The sequence below is a fragment of the Puntigrus tetrazona genome, unplaced genomic scaffold (genome assembly GCF_018831695.1).
Source record: "Puntigrus tetrazona isolate hp1 unplaced genomic scaffold, ASM1883169v1 S000001057, whole genome shotgun sequence".
NCBI lineage: Eukaryota > Metazoa > Chordata > Actinopteri > Cypriniformes > Cyprinidae > Puntigrus > Puntigrus tetrazona.
Genome location: NW_025048646.1, coordinates 57,906 through 85,578, shown reverse-complemented (window position 1 = coordinate 85,578; position 27,673 = coordinate 57,906). Strand labels below are relative to the sequence as shown.

The window sequence follows — 27,673 nt, the reverse complement described above, 5'->3', positions numbered from 1 at the left end:
TCAGAATATACATATTGTGACCACAGGGTGGCATCATATATTCATTTAATCTGTAAATGAAACGTCACACATAGGATAATTTAAGTAATAATTACTTAGGAACAGATACAGAGGCTGACTGTATAGGTTCAACATAAATCACAATTCTTGTTCTAAAAGTAATAAATCTATACAAGCTACAAAAACGATAAAGATTAATAGAAATAAAAGTAAAGGAAACAGTCTTGTTATATATATGCAATGTTAATTCAGATTTTATAGTTTTTTTCTAGAGATTTAGGTAAAATGCTTCAGTTTCTGTTTCTATTTTTTACAAGCTCTTTTCAGAGACAGGACAAAAATGTGACATTTTTTATAGTGTTCTTTAGGACTTTTTAAACTAGCTCAATGAGATTTTTTTCTTTTAACAACGAATAAGCGGCACTTGATCACTTATTTGTTAAAGTAACAAATAAATCACTGTTTATAGACATGACGGAATGATTTTTCAAAACACATCAGATTAGTTTTGTTTGTCTTTATAAATTACAGTGCAATTTTCTTTAAAAAAATAATAATAAAAAAAAATTCACCTCTAATGTGTTAATGTGATACTGTAGTTCGCAAACAAACTCTGTACAAATGTACAAAATGTACTTTTCATGAATTACAGCAAGTTTTTCACATATATAAGAGATGAATCTCCATCTTGTCCAAAAAAACAAAACAAAACAAAACATGATTTAGTCATTTTTTTCATCAAGGTAGTTTAATATTGGAGATAGTGTACACATGTGTCATAACATGCACATCAGAAAACAGGGAGAAAAGAATTCAAGTATCCTAGATAAACTTCTTTTAGATATAGATGACATACTGTATCCTTATATAGTCATATCGAGGCCAGCCAGTACAGACATCAACTTAAAGGGACACAAGTGTTTCAGAAATAATGTCCATAATGTATTTCAAAGCCGCATTAAGTTTCTCTCACAGAAATATCTATGTGAATATGCAGCAAAACGCATGCTTTTTCTGTTTGTTAAAAATCAAGAAACTGATCTTGACTGTGGTTTGCAGATGTGGTGGTCTCGTCATGGTCTGTAGGGAAAGAAACATATTTTATCAGAATTCTACAATATAGGCCATTTTCAAAGGTCCTACCTGTGGGAAAATAAAATGCACTTTATAGCATGTCAGAAGCAGCATTTTAGTAATTGAAAATATATGTATATAAAAAAATAAATTGTACAAAAAGTAACAGTTGATAGTAAGGATCACATAGTTAACATGAGCAACACAGTTGACACAACTGAACATTATTTAAGTTTTTTTTTTTGTTCAGCAACATTATTGAATTAATGACAAAAATTCTATGTGTATGATTGTATGTGTACTGTGTAACATATAGATTTTTTTTTTCCTTCTTTTTTTTGGCTGTATAACTTAAACATTAGGCCTTGCATGGCTAGTTCCTTAGACTTCACTGTTGCGAAAGAAGTAACTTATATGGTATAGTACAATATTAGATGTGCATTTTGAAACATACAAGTAAATTGATAAAAGCGGTCCATGGTAATAATGATATAAATAATAAATAAGGACATATGAATAATAATAATATTTTGTAAATAAATACAAATTTGATCCAAATAACAAATCATGTTCTTTTCCTTTGGGAAAAAGGTGCTGTTTTAAAGAATATAATCCAAATTAAAATCAATCATATTATATACTAAATGTTTATTTGTTATATAATTACATTAGATAAACACTCAAATTTACAGCAAATAAAACGAAAGGGCATACATATGTAAGGGTGACACACAATTTCAGCGAATTTCATTCTTAACATCACCACTGTTGTTGATGAGAGGTACTATGGCTTTTCCCCTGTCTAAGAAAGGAGGCATTTTCTTTGCCTAACAATATTTTATCTATCAGTGCTCACAGGTGTCTCTTCTGCCGGAGAATAATATTGTTTTAGAAAAATATACACCAGGAAAAAACTTTACAAAAATAAATCAAATGAACATAGTAATTCAAAACCTACTTAGACACTAACTTCACTCTACTTCAGCAGCCTAATATTGCACAGAGTGGGATTCCCTCTCGGGACAGTTTTTACACAGACTTGATGAACTCCATGGCTTCAGTAAACGCCTTAACATGTCACCTGTTCAGTTCATAAAGGTGTCTGTCAGAAGTGCAGTATTAGTCTTTATATGCTGGTCCCATACGAAAACAATTGATTCACAGGGTTTGATCAAAGGCACAGGTTTCTGTAGAGGTTTTCAGAGGGTCTGAAGAATCTGTTGTCATGATTGTGGCTCCTCTTTGGGGATCTGTGACATTTAAAATGAAAAACAGCATTAGTATTGTTATTATCGTTTAAAATCTGTACTTATGAACAGATTTCAGGCTAACACTTTGGAATACTTTTCCTTCATGAATAACTACACGAGAACACATGAGTAATGCAATATTAGTACTATAATAACTAATGGTAACTAACAAGAAACTCTATTAGAAATTAGTAAGTAATAGTGCTTAGTTGAATGTGGCAGTTCACTATTAGCTAATCAGTAACTATTATTTTTTCATGCCTCCCTAAGAGTTACTGTATACAAATCCACAATTAATATGAAAAATCATAATTGAATCATACTTTATGATGAATTCTAAAGGCCACAGTAACCCACTAGAAATGACTAAAGTATTAACAAATTCATCAGAAGGGAATTACTGATGATTTTAGAAAAGTTAAGATCATGATTAATATTGGACAGTAGTTATTCAGGAGTTACTAAATACTTCTAAAGGAATTACACATTTTTTGGATCAGTATTCTGAAAAGGAGATTGTTACCTATGACCATAGTAAAGTTTTGCGTTTTTTGTAAGGTTGTGGTAAGTGATCAGCACATTCTCACTCCCAGTAGTTTGTATTAATTTAATGGTTTGCATGCATTTATAAAAAAAAAATTAAATATTTTATGTAAATGTATACTTTCATTTGAGCTGCTAACCACACCCCTACTCTAAACCTACACACTTCTACACAACATAAAACACGTAACAGGCAAATAACTGACCGTAAACAAACATAAAAACATTACAAATAAGTTCCAAGTCTTCATGTGAAGAAGAGAGTAGAACAAGATTTGAATCGCTGAAAATGATCCCACTCCATTAAAGGTTTTCACAACCACACAGTTTAAAGCGGTCATATGAAAACTCTGCAAGGATAGTCTGGCACTTCTGATTCACAAACTTTAATCAAGTTATTTTTTTTATTATTAAAAGAACCTGCTACTTACTATTCAAACATTTTGAGTTTTGAGAACTGAAGGGTAACGTTAGAACTTGTTGTTTGCTATTTCTCCAATAATGAATGCACTCCTTGCTTTGTTATAATGATGAGCTTTGCACAATTTTTTTCAGAAGGTGGGGCTTAGAGGAGAAACGATAATGTACAGTATTGGAAAATACTGTGTTTTTGCACCTTAAACCACATAAACATTAGCATTAGAACAAATACACAAAATAATGTTCTTTTTGGAAACATCATATGATTGATCACACTCCAAAAAATGCCAGTAAAGCTGTCTACACAGCTGTCTTTAGGAATGAATCTCTTACATTATATGTGCATCAGCACTTTGTTGTTTATGATAAGAGAATTCATGTGAGAGTTTAAACTCACCCGAAGGCCCTTTGATTGGCAATTGCATTTGTAAGCTCAACAGACTTGTGTGTGATTGGTTATAATGCACAACACTGTAAAAAACACTGGCATTTCACAACCAAAGCTCTCATAAAGCTTTTTTTCTGATGGCATTTTTTTTATTTTAGCACAAACCACACACAGGATTGAAAAATTATTATAAAGGGGTACCTTAAGTGTCAAGAAGCTATGCCTGGTTGTCCTGACCAAGCTTCAATATGTGATGTGTGGGGAGTAAGAACATGCTTACCATGATCTTCACTTTACAATACATTACAAAACAGATCCAAATAATTAGTAGTTTCTTCTGAAGGATAAACTATCCAAAACCTTAAATATAAAATTAGCTTACAATGATGTTATGTTATGATGATCCAAATAATTAGTAGTTCCTTTAGAAGGATTTGGTAATACTTGAGTAATTACTAGTAATTACTTATCATAATCTTCATTTTAGAATTATTTTTCATTATGCATAATTTACATTAATTATGAACCTGTATACACAGTAGTTCTTATGAGTTAGGAGCAAATGTTTATTTCTTTTTTTCCCTGATGGTCATATAATCCGTGTCTTCAAAATCTACTACAGACAGCTATAAGCTGATGGCAAGCACATGACCTACAGTCAGAACTAATTTGGAACAAAGGATTTTAGCTGATGTTCACCAGTTTGTTTGCGTCTGTATATGAATACAAGCATTTGCAAACAGTGACCTTTTTATCAGGTAAACACTTGATTTAATTTCAAATTTGGAAGTAGCAAAAATAAACATATACAGATATGCAGCCTAAAAACCGTATATAATGAAATAAAAAACAATACTATACATTTATAGGTAAACATGACATTAATGTATCGATATTTTGATTATTTTCTGCAATGTAATACTTAACAATACAGTATCCCCTCTGAGCTTTTACCCATTCAACAGGTTAGCTGATGACTTCTGTCAGTGCAGATCAGTGCAGATCAGTGCAATTGTGCGACGGATAAGTGCACTGTCCCCTATACCGCAATTAAAGCACTTAGTCATGGGTGTGTTGCGAGGCTACCCGAGCAGCACACGCTGATGCTGACCCATCTGAAGTATTAGAGATTCCAACACGCACCCGCCGAATCTTCCTCAAAGTTAATCTGATGGGCTGGTCGGGTGGGCAGCGATGGTGCCAGATGGTGGCTGTAGTTATGAATGATGCCTTGGTCTTAAGTATTAAGTTGGATCAGTGTAATCCTGCACAGCATATGCAGAAGGCCTGTGGGCTTGATCCATCGAGGACACGCTTGCACACCCCAGTCACTCATTGATAGACTTCTGAAGTCGCTGCTTGCAGCTACATGCCTCATCATCTTATTCATGGCCAGTCCTTTTTCATCATTTATAGCTATCTGAAATACTGACATAAGTCTATCTTTGATTGGCTAAGCTACAAAATTCAAATTTGAAGAAACCTCTAGTACCCAAGTATTTCATTTTTACTGCTTATCCTGCATATCACTGGATATAGATCAGGCTTAGGGCCAGATTTACTAAACAGGACAAATCAGTGGGATTCTAAAACAGTACTTCCTGCAGGTGATTTACTGTCAATGTGTAAATGAAATATATTGACCTACACAATATAGCAAACATAGCACAAATTAGTCTAGTTACAAATAAGCAGAGCCTACTTACAACACAGATGCAATGTAGTTTAAGACGTGTTTTTTTGAGTGTTAAATAATGCTGTTGAAAACCAGTTATTTGACGAGCACAAACATTAGATTCACTTAAATACTCTTCTCCCATAAATTTTGAATCTGAAGGGAAACTCCTAGAAAAACATATTTAATAAGATCAGGTGCAAATTCAAATTCAGCGCTAACTCTTCACTGCACGTCTTTAGTAAATACTGACAGTATTTTAACACCAAAAGAAAGTTTGTATAGTACATCTTTAAATTGGTGACCAAGATTTAAGATTCAGCACCTCCTTTGGAGAAATAGAAATAAAAATAACCTATTTTGTAGATGGCAGTTATAAATAATCCTTTCTAGTGATCACATTTTAATCACATTTTGTTTTATGCACTTTAAGGGTGTTATCCTATTTTACATCAGATCCTTTATCACTAATATTATTGTACATTAAAACAACCTAGGCCCACACAATAGTACTGTAATGTGTTTCTCTTTTATTCACTTGCTCTCAGGTCACTGCGTCTGAAGAAAACAATGTTCTCACACACTTTTCATCTCATTCATCTTCACTGAAAGAGAAATCCCTTGCTTCAGAATGAGGACAGCTGTTACAGCTGCCAGAGGGGACCTCTGTGAAGCACTGCTCAAGCAGAGTACTACGCAAGCAGAATGGCAAGTGCTTTTAAGTCTACAATCTACAATAGGTGTTGCAAATCATGATTGAAAAAATTCGTACGATATTTGCATCGAAGATGTGTAATTATAAAAATTATATATTTATGATAAAGCAAAAGGCCTTTGCTACATTGCTGGTGAAATAGTTAGACAAGACAAAACAAACATAAACAAAATAATGTGGTCAGTTTGGATTCCATTTAAATTTACTGTAAACAATCTCAGGTTTTAATATAAATGGGTCAAAATGATCCACAACACACAGGTGAAAATGTACAATTTTCCCACTCTCTCTCTCTCTCTCTCTCTCTCTCTCTCTCCCATGAGACTCTTGTGGTCAAATTCTGCTTCACTGAGAATTCTAGTCAGCTTCAGTGAATACATGCAAATAAACACTCTGACAGCACAGAAACCACATGTCCACCAAAGCCCATAGCATCTACTGAACTCCTGGCACTTTCCATCATTTAGGTGAAAAAAAGACAGTTCAAGCATTACGACTGAGCTAAATTTCAATTGGACTGAAAAGGGTGGCGCACACTTGAAATAATAAAAAAATTGAATGCCAAAATTTTAGATTCACAAATATTCTGTGCACATGCGCAGTGCCATGATGCATATGGTCACATACACGTTAAATCATATGAATGTGTTTATGTTTACGCAGTGACAAAGCATTAAGCATGCACTGAAGTTTGTTTGGAATATGTATGCACACGTAAAAGAATATTGTGGTCGGATTACACTGATTCATTCTGACAAAAGAGAATTAGTGACACTTGACATAGCTCATTTAGGCTTGGGTGTCACCTACATTCAAAATTTAAGACATGCTGCCAAATAACCTGAAAGCATATATATATATATATATATATATATAATGCTGCATAAAATCTCTCTGTAGTTTTTTGCCACCTTTTCGGCATCAGAAAGTCAAGACAGGAACCATCCACAGTCCATTAAATGAGCATAATACTGCATGTGCCACATATAAACAATTACAAGAGATGTGTAAAATAACAGCCTCCAATTTGATCTGACATGACAAAACATTCCAGAAGTTGTGTATACAGGTTTTTATCGGTCTGTCTGAAGCAAGTTATGTTTGTAAGGTTTAAAGAACATGCTTTGCATGGTATACAGATAGTAGCAAAGTGGGCCAGATTTTATGCTGTTGTCTGTCTATGCTGCAACACTGGTTTGACATTTGTGTTGACATTTAAAGAACATGACAGCTAATCTGCACAGTCCTTGCATTTGAGAGATGCTTGTCTAAAAATACTTTCCTATTCCAGAAATAATAAGTTTCCTATTATTATTGATATTATTATTTTTTGTAAATGTAATGATTTTGAGCATTTTCATTAACATTTTTGTTACACAACAAACTGACCACCTACTGGAAATCATTGTGTCTTAAAACTAAATAAAAATAAATGAATACATATTTATACTGATTAAAAATAAGGTGACAAAAATAAAAGAATTGCCAATCAGTGTATTTAAACTAAATATGTTATTAGAGTATTTTTATATTCTTCAAATGGCATCATTCAGTGCTTTTCAAATGTGCACACACACACACACACACACACACCACACACTAATTAATCAATTTTTGTTTTTCTAAGAAATATTATTATTATCACTGTATATTGTCTACTGAAGTTTTGATAATATACACTAGATGGCACTATATTTTGTTTCCCAATAGTGCCCATATCTCTATCATAAACTGAAAACTCCACTATACATTTACCTGCTGTAGTATGCTGTCTATGTGTGTGGACAATGAATAGTGTCTTCTCATTTGTGTATTTTCATGATTTTGTTATTGTGGTGAATACAAAACGTCTTTTGAGAAGGCTGTGGAAAAAAAGACATTTGATATTAATGTGATTCAGAGTGCTCTGGCTCTGCCAAGCCTGTCAACTACTGCCGCCTACATGCGCCTATGGAAGGCAGATGAGCTGTGTAATCTATATTAAGATTGAAATGACAGCGTCCACATCGACTTATTTTCCCTGGACTCTGCAGCATTAATGTAACCTCCATTTAATGATGCAAAGCAGATTAAAGACAGCTTTATGGGAAATCTCCAATGGAATGGTCAAAATTCACCTCTTTGGGATGCATAACTGAGGTCAGTATTTGACATGACTTTAGGAAAAACATTTGGACATGATCTACATTCCATGGCCTAAAGTGCTTCTATTGAACATCTCTGTGTTGAATTGGAAAACCATGATATCGTGGTATGTGTTTATGTATGAGAGAAAGGCATTATTTCATGTGTGCTATGTACGGCACATAGATGATAATGTGCATTATTGTGGATAATCTCTGGTTGAAAGGGTAACATGACGTGTGTTCTTTGTCCAGGGAGAACTACACGTTGTCAGGACTGTAGTGAACAGTAGTACAGATGGAAGGACTCCTCTCCATGCAACAAATGGAAAGTTATATTTGGATGTTATCAGTCTCTGTAGACAAGAAAGGATGTTTTTTTTTGTTTTAAGAGTAACAGTTGAACCAATCAGACACACAGCTCTTTGTTATATTTAACAAATAATCTTTAAGACCCCTTTCACCCAACCAAAACGGACACTAAAAGTGTAACTGAGGAAGTGGAGACCCTTCCCCCGAGATGCAGATAACAGCTCAGAAAGGTAGAACAAGCGTCTGGTTTCATGGCAACCCATCTGATAACACTAGTTTATTGCTTATAACTTCCCCTCCAAAAGTGAAAGTCACTATTGGCCCTCTGAAGTGTCACCTCCACATAGTTAAAAAGGCCCCATGGCAGTGACCCACCTAGAGCTTTTTGTCAGGACACTGGTCTCTCATCACCCTCTTGTCTATCTCTCTCCTAGCTCTTTTTACCTTTTATATTTAGTTTTTTACAATCTAACACAAAACTGCAGGCTGCACTGCAAACTGTGCAGAAGACTCGCGCCATCAAAAACATGCAACACCACAAACCTGATTCATCATTTAAAACAATGTCAACCTACAGAACACAAAGATGCTAAAAAAATTACGATCCCAAATGTGGAATTTCTACAAGATTATCCAGCAATGTGCCCTCATAGTCTTATGTTGTCATTTTCCAAATCCGTACCTTACGAGAAAAAAAAAGAGTAAAAAAACGAATGGAGACATCACAAAAGCAGTTGCATAGTGCATACAAAAGACATGCTTTCCATTAGACTTGTCGTAAATTAGGGATTTAAGAGTGTTAGGGATTTAAGAGGGTCAGCCAAGAAGCCAGAACTATAAATATGTTTGTCAAGACTCATTATCAAGTCAAGCCTGCTTTTATTGTTTTAATTTTTCCACATGTACAGCCTATACATACAGAGAATTGAAACTGAGTTACTCATGGACCCTAGGTGTATACAGGTAACACTAATGGTACAATATAAAATTACAGATAAATAAAAAAATAATTAATATGTAGAAAGAACAGCTATACAAAAATATACAGATATGGACAGTAAGTGATAAATTAAGGTACTTGGCAGATAGGAGTGCAGACCAGTGAAAATAACAGTGCAAAAAGTGAATGTAGTGCAAAAAGGGCTTATCAGTTCAATTAAAGTGTAAAAATAAATAGCTGTAAATTAATAGAGAACAGTCTTATTATTTAACTGGGACCTGGGGTGTGAGAGGATGAGAGTCACTGGTCAGTTTTGCATGGGGGCAAGGAGAAGATGTCCTGTTCTGTGGTGTGGTGTTGTTAATCCAGGAGAATTCCTCTGTAACATGAAAACCCAAGGACTCACTGTCTCTGCATGGTCAGAGGAGCATGCTACCAACAATCTTCTTCATCATCTCCACATTCAGAATAAGATTGTTGTCTTCGCACCTCCTGGTCAAGTGGTTCACCTCACTTTTGTACTATGTCTCATCTCTGTTGCTGATGAGACCTACTACAGTCATGGCATCTGCAAACTTAATGAGGAGGTTGGAGTTGTGTGATAGAGTGCAGTTGCGGGTCAGCAGGCTGAAGAGAAGAGGGTTTAGCACATATCCTTGAGGGGCCACTGTGTTAAATGTGATGGTGTTGGATGTGTTACTGCTGATCCGAACTGCCTGAGGAAGTCCAGAAAGTTGAAGGATGATTGCATTCAATTCTGAACAGCATTCTGATATATGAGTCTTTTTTTTGTCCAGATGTGTGAGTGATGAGTGAAGGGTAGTGGCGATGGCATCATCAGTCAAGCGGTTGGACACGCAAATTGAAAGGGATCCAGAGTGGATGTGGGGGGGCCAACTTGATATGGTACATAAGTAGCCGTTCAAAGCAATTCATGAGAATAGTAGAACTGGACAGTAGTCACTGAAGGCCATCCCCCATCAACATAGGACTCACTGACAAAAAAAAGTAATCCCAACTGCATTATTTCTACATTATTTGTACATACAGGAAGAAACATTGTGACCTGTCATAGAGCAGCTTTAAAACCAGAAACTGTAGACAGACTTGTCTTTCTTGCATGTCTTTGGTTGTTGAAAACAGTAAATGCTGACCATGGTTAATAGTGTTTTTTGTTTATTAATTTTATTTATATTGTCTTGTCAGACAGCTAAAACGTTCAAATCAGCTGTACAAAGAATTGGCATGCTGTAAAGTTGTTGTTTTTTTTTTATATTCTTTGTCTATTCCTATTTTTGTTTATTGATAAATATATTTTACTCTGTATTTGCAGTTAAAGTCATGTTACAAATCTTGTGTCATATTACAGTTCAAATTTTTTATAAAGATATATTATATATTCTATTTATTATATTACTTCTTTTTGCTAGTAAAGAGAAAGTGGGCAAGGAAAGACAAAAGTAAAAATCTGCCTTTAAAAGTGACATTTAAACATATAGAGATTGGACATTTATCAAGATAATTATCAATATCGACTGATATGAAAAAAAATATATAGTAGTTGTACAGTAGGAGTATTTTATGAAATGTGTTATAGTTAATGTTTATTTTTATAGAATAGACAGTTATACAGTTATTATATATTTGGAGTTAAATAGAAACACCTCGACAGCGATCATAACTAGATGCTAGTTATCATATTTGTATGTTTTTAGTCTTAATAATAATAATTAGTCTTAATAAATAAGCTAATGTGTCCACTATAACAGCCTTACCATCATGTAGTAGTTAAACTATGACATTACAATTTTATTTTTCTACCTACCAAATGCCTCTAATTTGCCACTTTGCACAGAAAAAAAAAAAAAAAAAAATATATATATATATATATATATATATATATATATATAGTGTCTCTTTATCACTCTAACGTTGAATTGCATAAAATTGTTAAATGCAGTCAGCGTAGTTATACATAATCAATGCACATGATGGGTTAATAATCAATAGAAATTGCTGCAAATATATAGAAAATTCTGTCTATCCTATTACCTATCCTATTGTCTACCCGTTTAAACATATTGACAGCACGAGTTGTTTGGAACTATGACGCAACTCTGATTTTCAAGATCTCTGGACTATACCACATCCACCTCTGGATATATGATGTATCCAAATACATTGTTCAACCAGAACACTGTGTCTGAAAGCTTCCAGCCTACAATTCTTGCCTTCTCAGGGCAGGATTAAACGGTTTTCTTCAGGACAAAGATGTTGTAGCTTAGTTAAGCATCTAAGTGGCGTGTTCGTCCTTGTGCCAAGTTATGTTGTACTAAGTTGCTAAGATAAGTTTGTTATGGGTGTCCCCCATCTTCTGACTTTAGATTTTTTTCTTTGGCAATCCACAATTTGTGACTTAGATTTATCTTTCCATAAAATAATGTCCATAGTAACATCCAACTTAGTCACTCACATTTACCAACCTTTCGCACTCTATCCATTATTTGTATCCATTTAGTAGTTGTTACTTGTATATCTCTTTGTTAATAAAACCCCTTTTTATTATACTTGTGTGTTCCTTGTGTTGACAAAAATTTGCAAAAAGTCTCTACAAATTAACATTATCTCACAAATCCTCCAGATTAATCAGACTACAACTTTCAATAATTTAAATGTCATTTTTATTTATTCAACAATCTTCCATGATTGTTCTTTATTTTCAAGCCTCAATTACTCAGCTGGTGCCCCATGAAATAGTATGACCAAAATTAAATATTAATATTAATATTTCAGACCAAACCCATTACACTGGTGGTGCTACATAAATCTAAAATCATTACATTTAGTGGTGCCCTATGTAAGGCTATCTAACATCTTATATATCACTACAGAACTACTGTATGCAGGGTAGCCCAACTTTAGAGGTTTGGTTTGTATATGAGGCATGTGATATAAATAAGCTTTGTTTGTGTTTCAAGATATTGTATGTTCTTGTATGTGTTTGGTACATGCAGTCAGAAGAGCTTGTTAAAGTGTTTTGTGTGATTGCTGTGCTGTACAGTATGTGGGTGGACTTAAGTGGAGTGGGCTTGTGTCACATCACAGCATGACATTATTCATACTGGACTCTTACTCAACCACAATGTTTTGAGTGAAACAACACAAAAGTGTTCTAAAATAATACATTGTTTTTCTCAATATTCCATAATTAGAGATTTTAGGCTCCATCTTCTAAAACATTAAACATGCTTATATCATAACATTTCACTGCAAAATCAGACAAAAAGTATGAATAATACTGTGAGTAAAATGCTAGAAGATGATGGATTGCAAGATGCTGTTTATGTTATTATCCATCCATCCATTTACTCTGGATAAACCTGTTTATTTTAGGGGAATTTAGGGGCAATTGTCTCAATTCACATTCTGAGCTTTCTCATTTCAATGTTTGTAGTGTGGCTCTGTCTACTGTATTAAATTCATTGTGCACACAGTGTGAAATTTCTGTGCAGTCCAATTCATAGCTAACTGTATTGTGAAGAATGGAAAGGAAATTCATAGGCTGTCAAATCTAATTTTCTTTCTCGGTCTTTATCTGTTGTTTCCACGGGATTTTGTTCTCTCACAGACATTATGACTGCTACAGTAAAACATCACAATGTCTGAATCAGAGACTTAGGATTTTATGCTCTTTATGTCTGGCTGAATTCTGTTTAGAGCAGCATAAACCCATCTGCAACACAATTTAAAAAACATAATTTGAAGTACATTTCAAGAAATACTGCTCACCATTTGTTAGAATATCATAGAGACGTTTCAAAACGGTGATAGCATCACACACCCAGAAATTATTATGCACTGCCAAGCAACACCTAAGAGAACACACACTTAAATCTAACATGGAACTATAGCCCTTAAATTGAACATGGAATGCAAAATAAACTTGCACTTGCCACTAAGGTGTGTGGGCCACCTTACAATTATAAAAATCCTTAAATATCCTAAACAGTCTCAATTATGAAGTCATTTTGATTTTCTGAGCAGTATGATGTTATACTGCCCAAGTCCTATCTACAACCACTGATGAACTGTTATGTACAGTATTACCATTTTCCACCCACAGCCAGTTGTAAGTTGTCCACCATTTTCTCCATACTCAAGCAGATCTGTCCATCTTAGTGACACAGTTAACCACCAGATCCTCCTGCTAACTCTCTTGGCAAAGGGCATCTCAGAAAACTCACTCCAGTGGGTCAAGTCTTACCTCTCAGATATGTCCTTCAAGGTAATTCGGGGTCTGGTGTCCAAGTGAAAACATCCAGCTACTGGGGTGCCTCAGGGCTTAGTTCTTGGACCACTTATCATTTCTGTCTAGACTGCATCACTAGGTTCTGTCATTCAGAAACATACCTTTTCATATCACTGCTACGCTGAAGACACTCAACTCTACATCTCATTCCATCCTTGTGAACTGAGAGTAGCTGCTTATATCTCAGCATATCTCACAGACATTTCTTGAAGGATGAAGAATCAATCACTTCATTACAATTTCTATATCCAGCTACCAGCATCACCATAACACTTTCCAGAACAGCCAGAAACCTTGTAGTTGTGAGTGATGATCAGCAAAATTTCACAAACCACATTATTTGGCCAGGTCCTGCAGATTTGTGTTACTTTAGGAAAATCAAGCTCTTGTTCTATCTAGGCTAGACTATTGCAAGTCTCTCTTGGTTGGTCTTCTAGCAAGTTCTATCAAACCTCTCCAAATAATCCAGAATGTCTTTAATGTGACAAACTTATCTCGGTTCATCAATTTGCACTGGCTACCAAAAGCTGCTCACATAAAGTCTGAGTCATTGGTGTTTGACTACAAAACAACCACTGTGCCCTCCATAAGATTGTATTCTGAAGCTAAACAGTGCGTTATAGTGTCACCCCGAAGAGGGCGGAATGACCTGTCAAAAGACATATCTCATCTACATTTTTCACACTAGCACTCTCCGTTCTTTTCTATTCTATCTACTTTTTTTTAACTAGACGCTCTTAAGATTCAGCAAATCAAACTGAAGCATTTATATAACCCAGTAGTAACTCAAACGTCAAATTCTGATTATCATAATACTGATGTGCATGTTTTAATTCCCACAAAGAAATGGCTCATATAACAATATTGGTTCTCATCAGTGACATATATAGAATAAGTGACAAAACTCCTCTTGAATTCAGGGGTAGTTACAATTATAATTATTGCTATTATAATGAATCATAATTACTCATTCATTATAAAACAAGTAACCTAAATAGCCAAAAAAGTAACCCCTTGGGTATTAAACTGACCTTAATAGGAATTTGTTTTCCACATCCCCCTCACTGCCTCTGGGAATCATTACACCGTCATTTAACCTGATAGAGACATAACACTCGCTTCACTAGTCTTTCTGCTTTTATATGCTGCTTCCACTTATATAACCAGTACATCATGCATTTGATATAAAAATAAAAGCAATTCTTATATTCAAACGGGTATAATAAAACATCATATTTGATGCTGAACATCAACGTCATGTTAAGTAATCTAGATCAGCATATCAGATTCCTTTATCAAACACACTCATTTGTTTCTGTAAGCAGCTGAGCTCAGTTTCCCTGAATAATTCAAGTGTGTCTGCGGCTCATGAGTTACTTGTGTTGTTATGTCAAGAATGGATTATGACCCTGCAAGGTCCCGACGTCTGGATGCCAAAAAGTTTGCATGCACCTTAGAAGGAAAGTATATACATGATAAATGAGCTTGTTTTATATGGATGTGTTGCCTTTCCTGTTTTCAAAGAATGACTAAACAATAGCATGCAGCATCTGATGAAAGAACATTTAATTCTTTAAATGTACTGAACATATACACCCCCTTTAATTTTACTATTTGCTGAACCCAACTCGAAGCAGCACAGGACAAGATATTTCATTCATTAACTGAATGACCTGGGGCAAGACCTTCTTGATTAAGAGAGAAAGGGATCATAAGAATTGTGAACGTGTAAAAGATGCTTGATCAACCATATTCAAATTAAACCGAAATTATAAAAAATCATTGAGTTAAATCAATCATTTATTTGTTTATTTTATTTATGTAGCGCTTTTAACAACACAGATTGCGTCAAAGCACTGAACATGCTATATCCTAATGAAAATATCTGGAGTGTCTTGAAATTTGTAGTCAAAAATTGAATAAAGAACAATAGGAATAGCTAATTATGCAACTTGGGCTGTGTTCCACTTAAAATATTTAAAGTTTGTCTGTCCCTCAAAGGAAAGCTTCGAAAAGGAACGCTGGTGCTCTGGCACCAGAATCTCTCTCCCATAGCTTTCTGAGAAAATAAGGGGCCCTTAGATCCATCTTCCCTGATAAGACCTTGGGTGAGTGGGCTCAAAGTGTAATACTCTCCTTCTGCTGTTGGCAGTGCAAGGAGCTGGCAGCAGACTCTGTGAACTGGATTCTACAATTTTCCCCCTCCACGACTGAACATGCATGGTCCTCTCCCAAGAAGCAAACAGAATAATGGTCCCAATCAGTTATTTTGTGCCCCTGATCTAATTACTTCAATACAAACATTATCTTAAAAAGACAAATAAACTAAAAAGACAGATAAAAAAGGGAGAAAAGTCTTGAACCAGCATATATTAAAATCTTTTTTAAATGATCATAACCACATTTACTAGAATTTATCACTTTTTATTGTAAGCTTATTTATTATTTATAGTATTATTATTATATTTATATTGTATTTTATTGCACCAACTTTGCAAATATACAAAAAAGACAATTTCACAAAAAATATATAAGCAAACAAACAAATAAATAAACCTTATGAGTGAGCTTGACCTGGGACTCTACTAAAACAGTTCACAATCAAATGTTCAAATGAGAATGACACACTATTTCAATCAACTATTTACCTTTTTCAATACTATAAAGCTGCTTTGACACAATCTGCGTTATATAAATAGCATTGACTTGACTTGACAATCACACAGAAACATTCCTATACCATCATCACCAAACTGGAATAAAAATCGAAACACAAACTGCAGAAGTATATTTTAATTCACTTCTGCTAAATTAATATATTACCTGCCATCTCAGAAATCCCATATCTGACCTTTGACCTTATCAAACTGATTCTGACGACCATGTGCAGAAGGACAGAAAATCTATACAAATAAAGAGATTAACTTTCAAAATCATCAGGAGAACTAAACTGTAATCCCATTGTTTTGTTGTTGTCAGGAATGGGACAAATAAAAAAAATGTGCACTGAGGTCATTTTTTCTCATCAATAACTATAATTTTTATTGAAGAACCATTTGAAATGAATTATGACGAATCAACACTTCGGTTTGTGTTAATAAAATCGAATGCAATTTTGAGCGTCGAGCTGTTTCACGCTGCTAATATCTTTAAAGCAAGGCATATCTGAATTCATATTTCCTTAACCAGGAATCATCAGTCAGGTGGAGAAACCTTAACCTGAGAGAGTTTAAAATAAACTACAGTCTTTAACTAACTGTGTCTAAAAATGATAATGATCTGCTATCATTTATTTTGGAGAAAAATAAATAAAACACCTGAGGAAATAGTAGTTGTACTGGTATTAGTATTATTACTGCTAACTATAAAATAACTGCAATTACTATCATTCACCTTTTTTTCTTGTCTGCCAGTCCCCTCTATTATACATATATAGACATATAGACCTATAGTATGTCACACAGGCACAACGCAGGCACACACACACACACCTGCTCACTCCCAAAATGACTTTTATTGCCTTATTTATTGTATGTATGTTTATTTGTCCTTGTCATTTTGAAAATGTGCAAATAGGTACAAAAGCTGTACCTTGTTTAACCCTAAAAGGTGCATATTAGTACCTTCAAGATATAAAAGTACCTTTTGAAAGGATGCTGTCTTAGTGACAGATACTGTACCGTGTGACTAAGCGTATAGAGGGACATAATAAAATGAGAATGCAGTTGGCTACATTTTGTCTGTCTTAAAACACAATGAAAGCCAGAAAGAAAATGTCAAAGATAATATTTTTTGAAGCGATATATTTTAATCCATTTTCACTCAGCTCACGAGGTTAAATCCGTTCCCTTCTATATCACTTTTTCCTGCCTTTTAAGACACTCTTCTTTCTTGTCTAATTGAAAGGCCATTTACTCTCTGTGAGCAGCGGTCAGAGAGGAAGGGTCGCTTATATAAGAGATCCGGAATGGTTCTGTTGCTTCAAGCCTTTTTTTTTATTAGAAAGGCAAGATAACAGTCACAGTCAAGTCAGGATAAGCTATCCGTCTCTAACTTAAACCCCAACAACAACACAACCAATGGCTTTAATTCCACACTAAATGCAATCACACAGGTAACAAATTAAATTAAAATAAAACATTTGCCATTTATTCCTTGCAAATAATTGCAACGCAGTTACGTTTTGTTGTCCATTGCATGATTATGCTTGCAACAAGTAAAGGTAACCATTTTTTTAAATCAAAGTAATATTTTGATTTAAAAGCATCATATAACAGGACAAGAGGTATTTTGCATTGAGGTCTTAAACACACAGTAAAAATACTCTTTTATTTCTATGCTATTTATAATGCTCATGAAAAATAAAATATGAGTAGATCTAATTTTATTTCTGTTCCTAGCTGAGCTATGTTTGACCCAGCCTTGTATCTATTTATTTTTATTATTATTTTTTGACAATTAATTACATGTACATTTTTTATATTTCACAAGTCAAATGGGTTAGTTATTTACCAATAATTCTGTAACAGCTTTCAGCAGTCCTCGTAGTTTTTGCAGGCTGTAGTTTAGCAACGCATTTCTGTCAGATTGAACCTGATTTATCCTGCCAGCTTCACTGCATGTGACACTTCCTGTGAAAGTACTGACGTGAGAGGGAGATGTGAATCGCACTGCTTGTCAATTCTATCTAATAAAAAAGTTATTTCTGCAGTTCTTAAAACGAAGTCACATTGTTCTTTTGGGAGTCAAATATTGGCTAACCTCTAGAAGATTAAACGTTTGTTCTGGCTTAAATATAAATTAAGCTCTATTTACAGCATTTTAAAATGATACATTGACATTTTTGCCCTCAAGATACCTGCCATTCAAAATATGTTTGACGTTTTACTTATGGAAAACAAAAGCAAACTCTCAGCAGAGAGTTAAAAGTAGTCTGTATGACATATACCTTATTACTAGACATTGTAGCTCATATATAAAAGTTGTATGTGACGAATGTATGGAAATTTAAGACAACATTTTACTTTATTCCTCAACATCTCACTTGACAGTCATGGTCAGCCTTTACTTTCATTCTACAGACAAAGCCCTTCGTGTTTCATGTAAGTGATATGTAGGTTAGTACATGTATTTAATTGTATTACTTATCTTATTGAATAGTGGGCTACTTTAATTGTGATTTTTGCCCTTAAAATTGTCTATTTCCAGTTAAATCAATATTATTCCAAATCTACAGAATGCTCTACCTCTTACACGTGGTAGTGTGGGTCATAAAGAGTATTTCACCTGGACAAATCAGTTGAGCTACTGATTCAAATGAAAATGGCAAGAGGTTAAGACTTAGATAAAGCCTGTCTAATGCCATTTTCATCTGTCATATGATGGCTGTCCATCATTCAAAATGATCCTTTTATTAAATGAATTGTGTACTTTTACAAGCTGTGCTAGAATTTATGGAGCTGTCTGTGGTGCTGAAATCACACTTTATCTGCTGTACTTGACTGAACAGAGAGAGAGAGAGAGAGAGAGATAACATACTAATTCATCAACAAAGAGATGTTTGGCTGTGAATTGAAACTAAATGACATCACACTAGAAAACTGAGCCAGGATGACTTTTTTTTTTTATCCTTGACGCATTTCTACATTGAGACAACCTACAGATGAAAACAGTTATACTTGAAAAAATGAAGTGGCTTAAAACCACCTAAAACACTGTAGCAATTGCATAACCATCTTGCTAAAACCTAATACCCTAACATAATTTTAGAGAGTGCTACACATGCAAATATACTTATTATATGTATTGAAATATTTTTGTTTTTAAGTGAGTTTGTTAAGCACAGTCCTTCTGCTAAAAAATAGCCTGACAGAGAAAGTAAACGACAACAGAAGTTTCCGAATATGCCTCTCATCTAATGAAGCTTAAATAAAAACTGAGAATAGCAAAGAATAGCTTATTATTGTCAGACTTCTGTTCCCTTGTCCTGTGTTTTGCTCCCCGCATATATGCCCATATTTGTTTTTCTGATTCTTTATTGAGTGCCAGGTGTGTGTTGTTAATTATTTAGTTTTTGACCGTTCCTCCAGTCCCTGCTCCTAGAAGATGACCTCCCTCCCACCCGCTCCAGCCTCCTGCTCCCGTCATCCTGGCAATCCCGTTGACCCTGAGGCTCCACCTTGGCTTCTAGCTTCTCCTATCAATCCTCCAGCTCCAACAGGCACCCTCTTCCCTCCAGCTCAGCCTTGGTCTGGTGTCGACCACTGCTCTAGCTGTGCCTCGTCACTTCATCCCTTGGCTCCATAAGGCTCCGCCATTCCTCTTCAGTTCCTTCGGCTTCACCACAACTCTCCAGTCTCAGTCGCCAGAGCGCTCTGTTCCACCCTGGGCCCCCAGATCCCCCTGGCTTGTGGGCTCCCCTCCCGGGCTTCTCCTCCACCTCCTCCACCACAAGTGGTCGCCCCCTGGAGTTTCCACCTCCTGGCCATTCCACCTCCTCCATGGCTCATCTCTCCATCGGCTCCACCATGGACCATCATCCTTGCTGAGGCCTGGGTCCAGCTGGACTCCTCCTGCTCTGGGTTCCTTCAGTTTTTTGCCAAAACCCATTTTTGTTAAAGACTATTGAAGTTTATTTAGTGTTTCCTCGTTTCTCAGCAACAGCAGAGTGTGACAATCATCCACTGCACCATTTATTTTTTTACAACATATATGATTTTTTTCTCACACACATACATCTGCTTAACACTGTCTCTCAGCATAAAAAAAAACTTCTATTCTCCATCAATAAGTTTTAAAACAGACTGATTTATAGCGTATATATTTATAGCGTGAGATTGTAAGTAGGGATGCATCAAAATGAAAATTCTGGGCCGAAACTAAAACCGAAAATTCCGGATGCAATTGGCCAAAAACTGAAAATGCTTTATAATTTTGTAATTTTGTTTTACCATTAACACAATTTTAATGATACTGAATTAAAAAAAAAACAAATAAAAACACAAGTCTTATAAATAACCACACTTTTACTGAAAGTAACAAAGCTGGACAGAAATTAGGCTATATTAATAATTATAACACTTTACAGTAGGATTCATTACTAAAGATAACATGAACTAACAATTAAAATATTTTATCAGTTCATTTATTAATATTGGTTAATGTTAATTGGCACAACTTACTAATGCAGTATTAAAACCAACAGTTGTGCTTGTTAGATAATGAACTGTATTGTCATTAACATTAATGCAGATTAATAACTATTGTAATAAATGTATTGTTTTATTTTTTTCTATGCAACAGAAAGCAACTGTCACGAGAGGGTAGCATCAGCATGTTACAGAACAGTAGCGCTATTGCAAACAGGAAGAAGTATACTACATAGAAAATTCCTGTCAGCGTGTATCTGAGTGGATTTTTTGAGCTTTGTTATTTGAGCAGACTTTGAGCATGAGAGTCTACTATACAAGCAGATGCACGTTCAATGAGAGGATACTGAGCCGAGCGTCAAATCGCAAAAAGACTGGGTGGACGCCCCACGTATTACTCTCATAAAACTCGTAGATACAGTAATATTCCACCCACACGTCGGAAACTACAGGCTTTCAAACAGATGTGCACACATATCAGCATTAAAAAAAAGCTTTTATTAGACGGGGATGAACTATGCAACATAATGCCAGCAGGGGTCACTCATACTTCATTAAATAAATAACAAACATTTAATTTTGCCAAAGTACATAATACACAGAGCAGTTTTATACTGTATTATTGATTGTTGATGTTGCTAAGTGTGGCTGCTATGGGTGATACACAGAACAGTTAGGTAAAGCAGCCATAGCCGCGCTGTATCGTGAATAAAACACAGCAATCCATCTCTATAATTGCAAAGGTTATGTGGTAAAATCGTATGTACTATAATGCAACAGGCTACTGCTAGCAAGCTAGCCATGTGCCTTTAGCGGCTTGTGTTATTTTCTTAGAACAGGTTATTTCCTTTCCGTGTCTTTTCGGATACACACCAACTCATCCCTTCACAGCCTGGAACCTAATGTTTATTTCTTCAATCTGCCATTTTCATTATTGTCATGATTATTTAAACAAGGAGGAAACGTTGGTGTTTTAGGCTCACGATATGTCATTTCCGAGTACAGAACTGTTATTATTAAAAGGTAAAAAAAAAAAAAAAAAAAAAAAAGGTTATATATCCACGGCACTTTTAAAGATTCTCTAAGTTGCTAAGGCAAATTTTTACTTGGATGATGTCAGCATGCTTGCTAACTATGCGCATAGTGATTTGAAATATCATATAGTGTAATATGATATGATAATATGCATATAAACAGCCTTTTAAATAACAGTGTAGAATAATCATGGCTGACAGTAAGACATACAAAAAACATAAAAGAAAACCAAATTGGATGGCCCGTCTGATTAACGAAAACAAAGAAAATATGTAGTTAGGACAACCTCTAAAACCAAAGCCTTTTTAAAAGATCATTATCGTCAAACGTTTTTAAAATGTTTACTCTCCAAGGCAGATTGCCAAGATTGTGGCTTGGTCTTAGTGACTTAAGACTTTTCACCACTCATAATGTTTAATATTATGCTATTTTTAAGATTTTCTTCTAAATTGGTGAGATATGAGCTACTTTTAGCCTTAAGACATTTTGAGAATACAGGCCCATTTGGAGCCTACCCATCATACTAATCATGTTTTATTCGATTGAAGAGGAGGGTCTAACGATACTGAAGATGCGACGAGCTTTAGGCTGTCCTCTCAGACTGACCAAACGTAACGTGATTAGCTAGAACACATCAAAAACAGACCGTTTGACATGTTTGCCATCACACGGCACTTTCAAGAGCTTAAAAATGATTGCTTTTCATCAGCTTAACATGTCATCTCTGCTAACACTCATCTACATCGCGACATTCGGACGAGCAAACTCGAAACTCACGAACGTCAGAGGACCTAATGCAGTTCGTTTTGTAAAGTCTCTAGAATGCAGAATTTAGGCCATCCATAGACCCGTATAATGCAACTTGTGTGACGTGTTATCTGTTGAAACAATAAAAAAAGTGCAATTCTTTTATAAATTTTTTTGTAAAAGTAAATGTCAAAAAAAAATCTAAAAGAAAAGTGTCTAAAAGAAAAGTGAAATCTCATTACACTTATCTGTGAAATGTTTCTATTGAAACATGAAGGTGGTAGAGGGAGTAGATCACTTCTAAGCTAATATTGTAGAAAAAGACTAGAATTAGAATAGAGATTGCTAGAGGTCAAATAAAGATGGAAGATGGATAAAGACGGGTTTTTAGCTGATTCTTAGATTTTTTGAAGGTAGTAGAGGGAGATGACCTCTAAGCTATTACTGTAGATATATAAAAAAGCCAAGGGGTTTTTTATATACACAGGATCTAACAACAGATTACATATTTTACTTCATTAAAGTCCCATGTGATAATAATTAACGGTTTTGATTGTACATTTATTGTACACTATATTATTAATAATAATAATAAAATGTATCTAAATTAAACAACCAACAAAAAAATAAATAAAATAAGTAATGCAGGAAATATGCTTTAAAGACTAGGAAAAATAGGTATAAACTCGTGAAAATATGTGACTTGCCGACGTTCACGAAATCCAGCCGTGTATTGGACCCTGAAATAACATCTTTAGAAATATACAATAATATCTGAATCCATCTATCTTCAAGAATGAGCTAAAACACATCTCTTCCATGTTTATTTGACCCTTTAACTCTAGCAATCTCTATTCTAATTTTATTTTTCTATTCTGTCTATTCCTTTTTTTTCGTTTTATTTATGCAATCAACAAAACACTAGCTTTCTCTGTTCTTTTTTTAATGCTATGTTTTTTTTTATTACAAAATTCTAAAATAATTCATTTTAAAAGCGTTTAAATTGTCCTCAAAGGTTTGTCATTATTTTAAGTCGCTTTGGATAAAAGTTAAATGACCGTTAAATGACTAAATGTAAATGTAAATAATGTAAATACTATATTATTATTATTATTATTATTATTATTATTATTATTATTATTATTATTATAAAGTATTTTAATGTTATATTTAAACTATTATATTTAAACTATTATATTATATTATACTATATTATATTATATTATAATCAAGCTGTTTGTAACATAGCATTTCAATAAACCAGCGTGTATACAATTACGAGCCATTCTATAAATTGACATTTCAGCACTTGATCAACGGATAGCAACTCCTAAGAAGCACTTAAAAGCACGGCTACGTGCGATTTTTTGCAGTAACATATCGATATCAATGCAGTAACATATCTTCTTGCAGTAACATATCGATATTAATGTGCTTACGATGGTTGATTGCAATCAAAGTGTTTATTCTTGTCGGTCCTGACCTACATTACCCACTGTCTCGTTGCAGCTGTCTTATGTATCTAAGCAACCAAAACAAGTATGCAGTACACACACTCACACTTTCTCAAAGGTTATGTGATATAACCTATAACGGGCATATCTAATCCTCTGTGAAACAGGATATGTCACTCTTCATAGCCCAACCTTGTCTTTGATCGCCCCTGCTATGAACGCAGCTTATTTTCTGGTTCCTGGCACCTAATGCAAGCTCATTCTCCTTCTAGCACTTGCATACAGGTTCATTCAGTGTTAATAATGAAAATTAACTTACAAATTCACTGGCTGCTATTTTCTCCACTGAGCCTACATGTCATTTGACAGCTCAACATTAATAAATATGAAGACACACTAATTCTATGAATTTTACATCGTGTATTGCATATCTAACAAAGACAGAGAATGTGCACTTGAATACTTAATCACTTTAATACTTTAGTTAGTTTCTTTTTGACTTATTATATAATTATTATTATTATATAATTCGATACTCGGACAGTTTGTTTAGATGTTATGACGTAATGCAAACGTGGGTTAACAGTTTTTACACGGTACATAACCTTCGTGATTTTTTGTTTCTGTAAGGGTTTGTGAGCAATCACAAAAGCGTGTATGTATAGGAATGTATAATGTACAACTGTGGTTACCGTTTAGTGTGAAAAACAAAACGTGAAACTGAAAGCAAATGAAACAAACAGGGAAGATTAAAATGGAGACTGACCTTATATGAAAATGGATCACTGGATCACCTTAAAGTTCTCCTCTGGTTTCAACAGATCATCACGGTTCAGTCATTTGTTGAGGTTTCCTTTTCCTGTACACAATCATTTCAGCTTGAATCCATTTCGCATTGAACTTCAGGAAAGCTCTGTGATGTGATTTAGAGTCGACAAGGCTTTATCGTTGGGAATTCATAAGCAGACAAGTCCTTTTCTTGAATTGCTCCATTGATTTCATACACCATTCAGCTTTAAATTAAAAAATGAAAAAATATTGCTATAAAATACTGATAGCCACAAACGACACATAAACAGTATTTTAAACTAACTTAAAAAAACGGCGTTGTTTGAGACCCTAAAGACCAAACAATTATTTTACAAAAAATATGTACATTTGTTTGTAGAATTTTTTAAAAGAAGAAAATCTATTTTGGCTTTTCACTTGAATCACTGGGCAACAATGAACAGCATAAGAAGTGGTGAAAAATTTAAGGCCTTTCATCCAAGCATCACAGCAGTTCTTAATATTTTACTTTTTTAGCATTATTTTGTGTGTTTCTGAATAAGAAATGATAAAAGTAATGCTTAAAAGCTGCTGATGTCCAGGAGATTAACAGATTAAAACATGCTTTAAAAAAATAACTGCAACTTTCCAGGATTTTAACAGTGCGATGATCCTTGGATCATACAGAATTTGGGTGCATTAGTGGATATGGATGGGCTAGAAGTTTCTGTTCCTTGGGAGCATTTAATATCCAGTTTATAACGTTGGTATTCTCAAACATGTTTCTTCCACACTGTTCTCCATCGCTTGCATTTGAGGACTTCTTCAACGCATGCAGTTCATCACATGGGCTGGAGGGGCCACCACTATGCTCTTCTCTGAGAGACGACTACTCCTGGTCAGTCTCCCTGAGATATAAATAGTTTAAGTAGGAAACAATGAGGGTGGAGATGGGCAAACTAGAGGTCAGTTTCTCTAGTGTCCAAACAAAATGTATAAAGAGAGCGTTTAATGTCCATTCTGCTGTTAGCTTTCAGGTTAGTCTTCTCAACTGGAATGTTTGTTTCTTCATTGTGCTCTCCATCTTTTGAGTTGGAGGTTGATGATTTTCTCAACCCGTGAAGTTCATCACATGGGTTTGAAGGGCCACCATTATTAGGCTCCTCTCTGAGAGACGCCTGCTCTTGATCAGTTTCTCTATGGTAGAAATAGTTGAAGTTAGATACAATTACAGGCACCGGTAATGCAATGGTCAACACCCCTGCGATGGCACACAGTGAGCCCACAATTTTTCCCCCCACAGTCACTGGTCTCATGTCACCATATCCAACTGTTGTCATGGTCACCACAGCCCACCAAAAGGCATCTGGGATGCTGGAGAAGTGAGACTCAGGTTCATCCGCCTCAGCGAAGTAAACTGCACTGGAGAATAATATGACACCAATGAAAAGAAAGAAGATCAAGAGGCCCAGTTCTCGCATGCTTGCTTTTAAAGTCTGGCCCAAGATCTGAAGCCCCTTGGAGTGTCTAGAGAGCTTAAATATGCGAAACACCCGAACCAAACGAATGACCCTCAGTATGGCCAGTGACATGGCCTGCTGGCCATTATTGTGCTCCTGGCCCTGCTGTTCCACCAGCTCTGTGCCCAAGGTGATGAAGTAAGGCATGATAGACATGATGTCAATGATGTTCATGATGGTTTTGGAGAATTCAGATTTACTAGGACAGGCGAAGAAGCGCACAAAGAGCTCAAAGGTGAACCAAATCACGCAGGTGGTTTCAATGATGAAAAACGGGTCGCTAAAGGTGAGCGACGGACGCTCTTGAGTACCATTGATAGCGCGACTAGTCACTGGCAGCTCTCGCTCGTCGCGAAACTCGGGTAAAGTTTCCAGACAGAAAGTTATGATGGAGATGGTTATGACGATGACGGAGACAATAGCTATGCCTCGTGCAGGACTAGAGCTTTCAGGGTACTCAAAGATGAGCCATACCTGTTTCTGAAACTCATTCTGTGGCAACGGTTTCTCTTCTTCTTTGATAAAGCCCTCGTCCTCTCGGAAACGATCCATTGCTTCTTCTCCCAGCTGATAAAAGCGAATTTCGTCAGCAAACACGTCGATTGACACGTTAACAGGTCGTCGGATTTTCCCACCAGACTGATAGAAATAAAGAATTCCGTCAAAACTCGGTCTGTTGCGATCAAAGAAATACTCGTTCCTGAGGGGGTCAAAATACTTCATTCTCTTGTCCGGGTCTCCCAGCAAAGTGTCGGGAAACTGGTTCAGAGTTCCCAATTGTGTCTCGAATCTCAGTCCGGCGATGTTGATAAGAACTCGTTCGTTGTTCTCATGGTCCATATCCATGTCCAAAATGTCCTCATCAAACAAATGGGGACTGTAATAATCCACAGTATTCTCGGTGGAGCCCATCATCGTGTTGTTCATGTCGTTCATTTTCCAAGAGCTCTGCTGTGGACTTCTCGAAAATAGTTCTTTGTTGTGGACCAAGCGTGGATGATCCAGGGAGTTTTGGTTTTGGTAGGGTTCTCCATCACTGCCTCCATCACCCCGCTTGTCAAAGCTCACCAAAGCTATCTCCATTTCCAAGCCATTAAATATTCATTAATAAAAGACCTGTAGAATTCAAAACAAAAAGCCCCTCGTATATCCACACTCGTTTTCTTTGCCGCTAGATTCTTTTCTTCTGCTGAGGATAAAGATGTGTACTATAATCCAAACATCCTCCCATCACTCTGGTAAATACATGTGT

General features: G+C 35.3%; 1 protein-coding gene across 1 annotated transcript; it reads right to left on the bottom strand.

Annotated features, from left to right (window-relative positions):
* Positions 1 to 734: 734 nt before the first annotated feature.
* Positions 735 to 27,673, bottom strand: LOC122340441 (potassium voltage-gated channel subfamily A member 1). Its single transcript, XM_043234064.1, has 2 exons — positions 24,900 to 27,673; positions 735 to 2,324 (listed from the first exon to the last, which is right to left on the bottom strand). Exon 1 carries the CDS (start codon positions 27,502 to 27,504, stop codon positions 25,861 to 25,863), a length of 1,644 nt encoding a protein of 547 aa, XP_043089999.1. The 5' UTR covers positions 27,505 to 27,673; the 3' UTR covers positions 735 to 2,324; positions 24,900 to 25,860.

What these genes read in the sequence shown, in the direction of transcription:
- LOC122340441 (XM_043234064.1), bottom strand. Translation starts at nt 27,504, where the DNA reads ATGGAGATAGCTTTGGTGAGCTTTGACAAGCGGGGTGATGGAGGCAGT.